Source organism: Pituophis catenifer, unplaced genomic scaffold, assembly GCF_029215685.1.
Source record: "Pituophis catenifer annectens isolate HBS135680 unplaced genomic scaffold, rPitCat1.0.hap2 SCAF_10, whole genome shotgun sequence".
NCBI classification, from domain to species: Eukaryota; Metazoa; Chordata; class Lepidosauria; order Squamata; family Colubridae; genus Pituophis; species Pituophis catenifer.
In genome coordinates this window covers 6,555,138-6,567,544 of record NW_027256890.1, presented here as the reverse complement: position 1 = coordinate 6,567,544, position 12,407 = coordinate 6,555,138, and the positions used below count along the sequence as shown (strand labels likewise).

The 12,407-nt window shown below is 42.4% G+C and overlaps 1 protein-coding gene across 1 annotated transcript in view; it reads right to left on the bottom strand.

The window, feature by feature from the left end:
- Positions 1-5,786: 5,786 nt before the first annotated feature.
- The window catches only part of ULK1 (unc-51 like autophagy activating kinase 1), a 96,005-nt gene continuing 89,384 nt past the window's right edge, over positions 5,787-12,407 (bottom strand). The window contains exons 28-32 of the mRNA XM_070950443.1: positions 12,138-12,295; positions 10,744-10,879; positions 10,522-10,597; positions 9,887-9,972; positions 5,787-7,945 (exon numbers count right to left, since the gene is read on the bottom strand). Coding sequence (XP_070806544.1) covers positions 9,957-9,972; positions 10,522-10,597; positions 10,744-10,879; positions 12,138-12,295 — 386 coding nt within the window. The 3' untranslated portion in view covers positions 5,787-7,945; positions 9,887-9,956. The remainder of the gene's footprint in view (positions 7,946-9,886; positions 9,973-10,521; positions 10,598-10,743; positions 10,880-12,137; positions 12,296-12,407) is intronic.

Genomic DNA, 12,407 nt, shown 5'->3' with positions numbered 1-12,407 from the left:
TTGGAGGGGCTGCCCCAGAGAGGAGGAAGGGGGTCAAGCTATTTTCCAAGGCACCCGAAGGCCAGACAAGGAATCATGGATGGAAACTGACCAAGGAGAGATTCAACCTGGAAATAAGGAGGAATTTTCTGACAGTGAGAGCAACCAACCCATGGAACAGAAGTTGCCTTCGGAAGTTGTGGGAGGTTCATCAATGGAGGCTTTCAAGAAGAGACTGGACTGCCATCGGTCAGAAATGGTGTAGGATCTCCTGCTTGGGTGTATGGGTGGGGGGGTTGGACTAGATGACCTACAAGTTCCCTTACAACTCTTGTTATTCTGTTATTCTGATCCTGATCCGTCGTTCCGAGTTGGATTGGAGAAGAAAGCCCTTGAGAGTTGCAAGCTAACTTTGCATCTTGGTTTATTTTCTGGGGCTTGACTTTGTTGGGGGAAAACCAGGTCTTTTTTATGGTTCAGGACTTGGGGGAAGCTAAAACATAGAGAATCTTCAGCCAAAGAGTTTGTAGAAAAAATGCTTTTAAAAGCCTCTGACAATCACAGCTGAGCCGTGCGATCATCAGAGGCTTTTTTTTTTACTTTTAAAAGCATTTTTTCAGCCGAAGAGGTTGTAGAAAAAATGTTTTTAAAAATAATTTAAAAAGCCTCTGATGATTGCACGGCTCAGCTGGGCATGGGGGGTGGGGGCAGGGATTTTTGCTACCGGTTCTCCGAACCACCCGCCACCATCCGAACCGGGAGCATTTCACCCCTGGAGAGAAATTTATGATGATGTTATGTACTATTGTAAATTATCTTGATGTAGAGTTATATTATCAATGTTACTGTAATGAATGCCACAAGTATGCGAACGATGAATTTTCAAATAACTGTACCCAGTTCACACACTGTTTGATGGAGATGAAAAGTATTATAAATAAATAAAACTTTTTTTAAAAAAAAGTTAAGAAGAGGATTGTTATAGTATTAGGTGTGGTATATATTAGTATTAAGAATAGATAAAATAATAAATATGGCCATAAACCCTGCACCTTTTTGAAGAAGTCTCGGGCAGAACATCTTGGAAGCCAGTTGGCAGGGAGATCTTTCTCCCTGCTTTTAAAAGCCTCTGATGATCCCAGCTGAGCCGCATGATCATCAGAGGCTTTTTTTTTTTTTTTACTTTTAAAAGCATTTTTTTTGGCTGAAGAGGTTGTAGAAAAAATGCTTTTAAAAATAATTTTAAAAAGCCTCTGATGATTGCGTGGTTCAGCTGGGCATAAGGGGGGGCAAGGATTTTTGCTACGGGTTCTCCGAACCACCGGCCGCCCTCACTACCGGATCGGGTGATCCAGTCCGAACCAGGAGCATTTCACCCCTGTGCGGCACACACTGCGTTCCAGTTGGGCACTTGGTGCCAAAAAGATTCATCATCACTGCCATAGATAATCAGCAAAATGTGCACCAGCAGTCCATCCTGGAGAGAGAGGGAGGGAGGGGAAAAAAGAAAGACCAAGGCACCCCAAGAATGAAAAATCAAATTTTTATTTTTCCTGAAGTCGGCGTCATACAACGGAAAGCAAGAATACACCCACGCGCGAAGTCACGTAACACTTTTCCAACAAAAAATAAAATAAAATGAAAGGCCAAGTGTCAATCAAACGTACTTTCTCACGAAACATGAACGGAGTGGCGGTGAAACTGAAGGATCTAAATTCAGACGCTACGTACAAAATGCTGAAACAAGTCACAAACCCGTAGAGGGAAGGAAGCGGATGGGAGACCCATCCTCATTTTTTTCCCCTTCTCCTCGTTTTAAACGTTCCCCAATCCCTGACGTGTACCGCTCAATAAATAACTACTTTTCTCACCAAACAAAACGAACAAAAAAAATTAATAATAATAATCAATGATGTCTCATGCTACATGCAGTTAGTTTGAAAACCTAGAAGGACAAAATAATAACAACAAAGTCACCAATATGGCGTTTTTTTTTAAAAAAAAATGCCTTGTTTCTTTATTTGTGTTCTTTCATTCAAGCACAGTGGTTAAATTTCAAGTATTAAGAAAATACCGTCTGTACGTGTGAGAGAGACAAAGCTCAGTGATTCTTTCATTCTTTCTTTCTTTCTTTCTCTATTTTCTCTCCTGAATGACGTGGACAGCTAAGATGCATTCAAGTCACTAAGGATAGCAGGAAAGTTAGCACTGAATAGACCAAGTAGTTTAGCAAAGTGGGGAGATTAAATTGGAAGTTTACAGCCTCAGGAGCAAAAACTGGCAACTTGACAGGTTAACAGTAACAAGAGTTGGAAGGGGCCTTGGAGGCATCTAATCCAACCCCCTGCTCACGCATGAGGTTTATACTAGGGATTCGAACCGCCAAACTGCCGACCTTTCTGATCGACAAGCTTAGCGTCTTAGCCACTGAGCCACCTATCCAGGTTAGGTAGGAAAGACTATTTCAAACAACGTTTCTCGCACAACAGGCATGGCATCTTTGTCCCAGAACAGCAGGAAAATAACTTTTTAAAAGTTTAGATTATCCAATTATCCCCTTCTGTGCTTAAACAAGACATAAAAGGAAGAAAATAGCTGAAGTAACGCAAAAATGTAACTATAATTTGATCAAGGAGAAAAACGTGACCTGCAATTTTTTTTAAAAGACTGGACACCTTGATTGGACTTTTGCTAAATGAAAAAAAAAAAAAGCAACGACGATTTATGGATTTGATGATTGAAAAAAAAAATCCCATATTCAACCAAGTAGAGATGGAAGAGCCAGAAAAAACATGCCCTCAGACAAAAGGTATTGACAATGCTGGTCGCAAACAAACCTAACAACATGCACAGCCCAATGGAGCAACGCATCTTGAAAGACCTGAAACAAGATTAGGGGACTGGAGGCTAAAACATACGATGAACGGTTGCAGGAAGTGGGCCTGGCTAGTCTAGTGAAGAGAAGGACCAGGGGAGACAGGATAGCAGCCTTCCAATATTTGAGGGGCTGCCACAGAGAGGAGGAAGGGGGTCAAGCTATTTTCCAAAGCACCCGAAGGCCAGACAAGGAATCATGGATGGAAACTGACCAAGGAGAAATTCAACCTGGAAATAAGGAGGAATTTTCTGACAGTGAGAAGTCAACGACGGAACAGATGTTGCCTTCAGAAGTTGTGGGAGCTTCATCACTGGAGGCTTTCAAGAAGAGACTGGACTGCCATCTGTCAGAAACTGTTTAGGGTTTCCTGTTTGGGCAGGGCATTGGACTGGATGACCTATAAGGTCTCTTCCAATTCTATTAATCTGAATCTAATCTGTAACCATGATGATGAGGGGACTGGAGGCTAAAACATACGAAGAACGGTTGCAGGAACTGGGCCTGGCTAAGTCTAGTGAAGAGAAGGACCACGGGAGACATGATAGCAGTCTTCCAATATTTGAGGGGCTGCCACAGAGAGGAGGGGGGGGGTCAAGCTATTTTCCAAAGCACCTGAAGGCCAGACAAGGAATAATGGATGGAAACTGACCAAGGAGAGATTCAACCTGGAAATAAGGAGGATCTTTCTGACAGAGAGAACAATCAACCAGTGGAACAGAAGGAGCCTTCAGAAGTTGTGGGAGCTTCATCACTTCAAGAAAAGATTGGCCTGCCATTTGTCAGAAATGGTGTAGGGTCTCCTGCTTGAGCGGGGGGTTGGACTAGATGGCCTATAAAGTCCCTTCCAACTCTGTTAATACCAATCAGCCAACAGAGAGATGTTCCCCAAAGATGGACTCCAGAATAAGTCCAAAAACTCAAAAAAGTAAATCCCTGATCCCGGGGACTGACCCAGATTCAACTTTGAAAATAAATAAATAAATCAGGACCAGAAGGGGATTCTGGAATAATTCCGAAGGGAAGATCTTATGTTGGGATCTGTTAGGATGTTTTGAAGAGTAGATAGGGAAGTGTTCTCTATTTTCTTTACAAATTTTTTTTCTAATTTATGGGGTGGGAAAACGTTAATAAATCTTTAATAAAAAAAATAAGAGTTGTGCAGAGGAGAAGATGGCTTAAGATTTCCCCTCGCTCTATTTTGGTATAGACTAATGAGAAGGGGGGGCTGTCTGTTGACATTTGTCTCATATTTTGTGGGTAGGTGGCATCAGAATGAATGTTTTTTTGGGTGGGAGGCAGAGATGTACGAAGGGCTGAAACAGATAAATTGCCTTCACAGTTGATTGCCTGGGGTGCTGTTTGGTAGATAAGAAAACAAGAGAGAGAGGGGAGAGAGGGAGAAAGAGAGAGAGGCAGAGAGAGAGATTGCAGATACAAGCCATGTTCTAATAGATACATAAAAGGTAAAGATTCCCCTCGCACATATATGCTAGTCGTTCCCGACTGTAGGAGGCGGTGCTCATCTCCGTTTCAAAGCCGAAGAACTAGCGCTGTCCGAAGACGTCTCCGTGGTCATGTGGCCGGCATGACTCAACGCCAAAGGCACACGGAACGCTGTTCCCTTCCCACCAAAGGTGGTCCCTATTTTTCTACTTGCATTTTTTTTACGTGCTTTCGAACTGCTAGGTTGGCAGAAGCTGGGACAAGTCACGGGAGCTCACCCCGTTACGCGACACTAGGGATTCGAACTGCTGAACTGCCGACCTTTCGATCGACAAGTTCAGTGTCTTAGCCACTGAGCCACCGTGTCCCTTAGCAGATACATACAGCAATAGAAAAGCCGCAACCAAGTATTACAAACACAATGGGAATCAGACTTCGGGATAAGTAATGTCCAAGTACAGGACATTATTTGCTCTCACCCCATCCATCTCAAGGGGTGAGAAGATTCTTCCTCCCTTAACTCAATTTTGGAGCTTTTCATGACGGTATCTTCCTAGTTTCTAATTACTCTGTTGCCTGCTTTACACATCTAGAGAAGTTTTTGGAGTCCAACAGACTAACACTCAGTGCGAGAGGATTTTTTTCCAAAACTGAATATTCGTCTTATGGACTAGCCCAGGAGTCAGCAACCTTCGGCTCTGGAGCCGCATGTGGCTCTTTCATCCCTCTGCTGCAGCTCCCTGTTGCTGGTCGGCTCCACAATTGATAGGGGTTTCAGTTAGGACAGGTAGAGGAAAAAAGATGCCGTGCTAGGAGGAGACTCTATGGTGGGGGAACCAGACTTCTGGTTGGCTCCAGAATTGAATGGGGGCTTCCGGTTAGGACCTTTGTGGCTCTTTGAGTGTTTAAAGTTGCCGACCCCTGGACTAGCCAGAAGAAATTCCTATTTCCATTTTTCAATCTGTGGTTCCTACTTGAGAATGTCTGAACTGTATTCCTAACATCTAGCTAGCGCTTGATAATAACTTGATGCTTGATAAAACCCAGATATGTTTAGCAGTGCTGGGTTACTTGGAGACAAAGATATCTTTTATTATATGTAAAGATGTGCATCTCCACTCCCGGCCAATATTTCATGAGGGCTAAAACAACATTTGCTGGTTTCTTGTTAGTTTTTAGGCACAATTCAACAGTGATGGCTTTTAATCCATAAAGCCTCTCTTTCTCTTGAAAACCAAACATCTTTGTACCTAATTTAAATGCGGTCAAATTGCCTAAAACGCCGTAAACAAAGGTGGGTGAAAATATTGGTGAAAAAAAAAAAAACACATCTCGTATGCGTGTAAATGAGGGAGATTTTTTTTCCTGTTTTTTTTTAAAAAAACATTTAAATGCATTCAATTTAGATTAACCTTTTTTTTTAAATTAAAAAAAAAGGTTACAGAAACTGGCTCCTAAGTCAATAAGATTGTTCCTTCCTTAACGAGAAAATAAAAGAGATGGATTGTGAACTGGCTGCATGCAAAGAAACTCGACTCGTTCTTATTTTAGAAAAGGAAAAAAAAAAAAGAGAGAACGTTAATGTTGAAATCTAGGTTATATTTTACATGCAAGAGCCTCCACTTTGCACGGAGAAAAATTAACCGAACATTGGATCCCTCCGTTAAAAACAAAACAAAAAACAAAAAACACGAACCCAATATACACACCACAAAACAAAAAAGCACAACACGCAACACAGACGAAGCTCACGGGGTTGTGTCTCAAGCGTTTGCTCGCAGCGTCGTCACAAGGTCACAAGGTGCATGTACAGCCCCCCCCTTCGCTGCCGCCCCCTCAAACACACGCACACCCCAAAATGCAGAAACGTATACACACCTTGCCCTAACATCTCTTTTGGGGGCTGGGGCACTACTACCTCATTGCTTTGGAAACGGGGAGGAATGGGAAATTTTAAGTTAAATGCTAAAACGGGAAAACAGACAACTAAAACAAACTTCTTTGCAAAACAAAAACGGGGGGAGGGAGGGGGAGAAACCCAGAAAGTTGCAAATACGCAAGCAATCACAACCCTCTCCTTTAGCTTCTAAAAACCATGTTGGTTTGAACGGGGGGGGGGAGGGGGGGCGGAGGAGGAGAAAAAGAAGGAGGAGAAGGAGAAGGAGGAGGAGAAGAAGAAGCAGAAGGAGAAGCAGGAGGAGGAGGAGGAGGAGGAGGAGGAGGAGGAGGAGGAGGAGGAGGAGGAGGAGAAGGAAAAGGAAAAGGAAAAGGAAAAGGAAAAGGAAAAGGAAAATTAGAATAAATCAGACCATCACTGATGTTAGAAAACATTCAAGTTAGCAACCTGGATTACAGAGAACAGGAAAAGGCGTAGCTGATTCCCTCCCTTCCCCTTATTCTAACAACATACAGTACAGTTAAAACATGTAAGATTACGCTATACATTATATACACAAAAATACATATTGGATCTTAGCAACGTGTGTGTGTGTGTGTGTGTGTGTGTGTGTGTGTGTGTGTGTAGACACCCACACATACTTGTAGTGCAATTTCTGAAAAGGAAAACAAAACAAAACAAAAAACACACGAAGGAACCCTCTACGATGAAATTAGCACAGAGCATAACACGTCAAGAAGAAGAAGTCCCGTCCAGTAGAACACCTCAGGAGCCGTTACAGAATATCCCAGTACACAACCATCGAGTTCAACATCTCCATAAAGTGCTCCTTTGATTCACAAAGCTAGTGTGTGTGTGAGTGTGTGTGTGTGTGTATTGCATATGTGTTTTCTTCCCTCTCTTTTCCTGTCCCTCAGGGAAGAGAAGCTATTGATGAGAGAGAGAAAAAACCCACAAGGTTACTCCAGAAGAGGTGCCTTCTCACAACACGGCTACCTAAATTGGACGAGAGGGTCATTTCCATGCATTTATTTAATGTCCCCTTGCACCGGTGTAGTAGGCATCTCTTTAACCTAGACAGTTTTTTTTTTTTTTTTTTTGGCTTCTTGAGAAGGAACACAATAGCTTTGAAGATTGTATTGCGTGGCTCCAACTGCTTGGAAGAAGTCTACGGTCTTCTATGGATTTGTCCCACTTTCCCATTGATGAAGAAGGAATGCCCCGTCACATTCACCATGGGAAAGCATCAGGTCTAAATTTCCAGCATCCCAAGTGCGTGAAGTCGGCTGAAGCAAAGCCGAGCTCCAGATCATCTTCCCATGCAAAGAGAGATGAGAAGCTTGGGAGATGTTGAAGGACATCCAAGTACACGGAGCCTGGGGAGAAGTGGTGGACAGGGCCCAAGCGTGCAACCAGACAAAAATCCGTAGAAGAAACAGGTCTGTTCACCCCCCAAGGGACATTCTTCCTTCCTGACTGAGCTTCACCTTTCCAATCACAAGAAGTCCTCCAGGTGTCCACTGCCAGCAGTAGACAAAAGTATCTCCAAATGAAGAGGGGCCAAAGCTGGCATTGCCATAACCCCATCGGTTCTTCTTCAGAAACAACACAGAAAAAAAAACCCAGTGGCCATAAAACAGGTTTGGTCCTTGGTTTCCTCCGCCCTCTTCCACCAGTTGGAAAAGGGTCCTTCTTGTATCTACCTGTCCCCAGTTTGCACCAGGGTTAGCAGGAAAGAGGCGCTACTCCTGAAAAAAAAAGAGAAAGGAACAGAATGGATATCTGGGAAAGATTTCCCTGCCAACTGGCTTCCAAGATGTCCTGCCCGAGACATCTTCAAAAGGGTGCAGGGTTTATGGCCATATTTATTATTTTATCTATTCTTAATACTAATACTAATATATACCACACCTAATACTATAACAATCCTCTTAACTTTTTTTTAAGTTTTATTTATTTTATTTATAATACTTTTCATCTCCATCAAACAGTGTGTGAACTGGGTACAGTTATTTTATTTTTTTTTTAATTTGATTTATATGCCGCCCTTCTCCAGAGACTCAGGGTGGTTTACAATGTGCTAAGCAATAGCCTTTATTCTTTTGTATATTTATACAAAGTCAGCTTATTGCCCCCACAATCTGGGTCCTCATTTCACCTACCTTAGAAAGGATGGAAGGCTGAGTCAACCTTGAGCCTGGCGAGATTCGAACCTGCAGTAATTGCAGGCAGCTGGTCTTAATAACAGGGTGCTTTAGACCACTGTACTACCAAGGCTCTGATTTTGAAAATTCATTGTTCACATACTTGTGGTATTCACTACAATAACATTGATAATTGAACAAGAGCCTTGGTGGTGCGGCCTAAGTGCTGTTATGTAGCACTTAGCTGCCAGCTGCCTGCAATTAGTGCGAGTTCAAATCTCACCAGGCTCAAGATTGACTCAGCCTTCCATCCTTCCGAGGTAGGTAAATTGAGGACCCGGATTGTGGGGGCAATAAGCTGACTTTGTAGAAACACCGCTTATGGGGGGCCAATAAGCAGGTATATACAAAAGTATGAAGGCTATTGCTATAAGTGCATTGTAAGCCGCCCTGAGTCTTCGGAGAAGGGCGGCATATAAATTGAACTAATAAATAAATAATATAACTCTATATCAAGATAATTTACATAACAACATCATAAACTTCTCTCCAGGGGTGAAATGCTCCCGGTTCGGATGGTGGCGGGTAGTTCGGAGAACCGGTAGCAAAAATCCCTGCCCCCCCCCCACATGCCCAGCTGAGCCGCGCAATCATCAGAGGCTTTTTAAATTATTTTTAAAAGCATTTTTTCTACAACCTCTTCAGCTGAAAAAATGCTTTTAAAAGTAAAAAAAAAAGCCTCTGATGATCGCGCGGCTCAGCTGGGATCCTGAGAGGCTTTTAAAACCATTTTTTCTACAACCTCTTCAGCCAAAGAGGTTGTAGAAAAAAATGCTTTTAAAAGCCTCTGACGATCCCAGCTGAGTTGCCTGATCGTCAGAGGCTTTTAAAAGCATTTTTTTTAACAACTCTTCGGCCAAAGAGGTTGTAGAAAAAATGGTTTTAAAAGTTTTTTTTAAAAAAAAGTTGGCCACACCCACCCAGTCACATTACCCCCCCACCAAGCCACACCCACAGAACCGGTAGTAACAAATTTTACATCTCACCACTGCTTCTCTCCATAGTAACATTTTCTCTTCTTATATCTTCTCTTTCCTAATTTCTGTTTCTATTCTCTAGCCACTGGTAAAATACATCCCATGTCTAATATATGCCATACCTAATACTATAACAATCCTCTTCTTAACTTATTTAACTTTGTTAAGACATTTTCTCTATTTCACTCGTCTGCTTTTTCCCACTTTTCATATTTATTCTCTAACCATTGATAAAATCATCCCCATATGATTTTAACTAAACCATAACTAAATATGGCCGTAAATTGTAATTGTTATTGTATAAAAATATTTGTACAAAATATGCACAAAATACAAATTAAATTAAAATAAATAAATAAATAAATAAATAAAATAAATTTGCATCCAGACGACACACTGTTTAATGGAAGATGAGGTTTCAATCAAAATACAACAAAAAAGTTATTAAAAATGAAAAGGGTGCAGGGTTTAACTCCCAAGGATTTTAGGAACCAAAAAAACAATTTACCTGCGTGGAAAAAAGAAATAAAGCTTATTGTCATGCGCAGATTCCTGATATCAAGCTGGAAAGCCGTCGTTCAATGCACATTTTGCCTAAGAAGACAGAAGGATATGAGGGATACGATTAATTCACCATCCCTAAAATGTTCACAACTCACGAGGTCTAGAAAAATATCCCAAATTTCCCCCATAGCTTTAAACCCCAATTTTATACTTTTGGCCAAATATACTGTATGTCAAAGGCAATGATCATGAATTTTAATCATGGGACTATGGGGATGTTGAAACAGTCCTAATGTGAAAACAGTCCTAAATACATCCCTTTTTTTTTCCAGTGCCTTTCTAACTTCAAACGGTCACTAAGTGGATGGTTATAAGCCGAAGACTTCTTGGTAGTAGTTCTCACGCCTAGCAGTTATGCTCAAGCTTTAACGCAGGAAGTTGGGTTATGTCAGTCTCAACAGCAAAGCACGTAAATGAATGTAGTGATATATGTCACTACACTGAAGGCTTTGGTGCGGTGGTGAAATTCAAATTTTTTTACTACCGGTTCTGTGGGCGTGACTTGGTGGGAAGGGGGGATTGTCATAGTGTGTAATAATAAAATATTAAAAAAAACAAAAACAAAGAAAGTCCAGTTACCTCTTGAAAAAACACTTTTGGGACAACCAGGACCTGGATGGCTGAGAATGTCCATAGACAGCAATATGACTGCTGTCTATCAAAGCAATATGATTATGAAGAAAACACGAGTAATTAGATGATAAAGTTGGAGATAAAGTTGGAGAAAGCAACAAGATTCAAAACAAAACAAAGAACTCCACGAAGGAGTCTCAAAAAAGTCTCTTTCCTGGCCCTCCTTACATTTATTGATATTCTCAACATCTCCTTGCTCGGTGATGAAGTTCAAGAGACCTTCCATCAAGAGCAACGCTTTCTGGTATCTTTGGACACAGTCTTCTCGGTGATGGAACATCTCATCCAAAGCAGCAGCCTGAACCTGGGAAGGAAAAACATCTTCAGATTCTAGGAGCCATGGTTGCAGTGGTTAGAATGCAGGATTGCAGGCTAATTCTGCTGACTGCCGGCTGCCAGCAGTTCGAGTCTCACCGGCTCAAGGTTGATTCAGCCTTCCATCTTTCCAAGATCGGTAAAATGAGGACCCAGATTGTTGGGGGCAACAAGCTGACTCTGTAAAACCACTTAGAGAGGCTGGAAAGCACTATAAAGTGGTATATAAGTCTAAGTGCAATTGCTATTCCTTCCTTCCTTCCTTCCTTCCTTCCTTCCTTCCTTCCTTCCTTCCTTCCTTCCTTCCATCCATCCATCCATCCATCCATCCTTAGCAGTGGTTAGAATGAAGCATTGCAGGCTAACTCTGCCCATTGTCAGCAGTTCAATCCTGACCAGCTCAAGGTTGACTCAGCCTTTGGTCCTTCCAAGGTCAGTAAAATGAGGACCCAGATTGTTGGGGGCAAGAGGTCGACGATGTAAAACCACTTAGAGAGGGCTGTAAAAGCACTGTGAAGTGGTATATAAGTCTAAGGGCTATGGCTATTGTTCCTTTTTTCCTTCCTTCCTAACTTCCAGCCATCCATCCATCCTTAGCAGTGGTTAGAATGGAGCATTGCAGGCTAACTCTGCCCACTGTCATCAGTTCGATCCTGACCGGCTCAAGGTTGACTCAGACTTCCATCCTTCCGAAGTGGGTAAAATGAGGACCCAGATTGTTGGGGGCAAGAGGCTGACTTTATAAACCGCTTAGAGAGGGCTGTAAAGCACTGTGAAGTGGTATATAAGTCTAAATGCTATGGCTATTGTTGTTTCTTTTTTTCCTTCCTTCCTTCCTTCCTTCCTTCCTTCCTTCCTTCCTTCCATCCATCCATCCATCCATCCATCCATCCATCCATCCATCCTTAGCAGTGGTTAGAATGGAGCATTGCAGGCTAATTCTGCCCACTGTCAGCAGTTCAATCCTGACCGGCTCAAGGATGACTCAGCCTTCCATCCTTCCGAGGTGGGTAAAATGAGGACCCAGATTGTTGGGGGCAAGAGGCTGGTTCTGTAAACAGCTTAGAGAGGACTGTAAAGCAGTGTAAAGCAGTACATAAGTCTAAGGGCTATTGCTATTCTTCTAATTGCCTTAAGATCAAACTCTTTGATCTTCACACCCAGAGATATATCTGGGCCTCCCACTGCTGCCACCAACGCTCCCATCATCATCCTACATTGCAACACCAGGTCAGATCTCAACCTACCATCTGCACAGCGTGGCTGAAGATGAGCTTCTCCGCCGTGATGCTGTTGATGCGGTCCATGAGTTTCTGTTTGTCCATGAACCACCTCTGTAGCCTCAGGTTCAGGTGATGGCACGAAGAGACGCTGCTTTTGTACAGGTCGTTGAGCTTTCTCACAACTACAGGAAAGGACATCAATGAAGGAAGAAAGTCACTCACCAGATAGGAAAACTGGTTGCATACTTCCTGCAAGATCCAAGTCTCTCTTTTCTGGAATCTTCCCTGAATGTC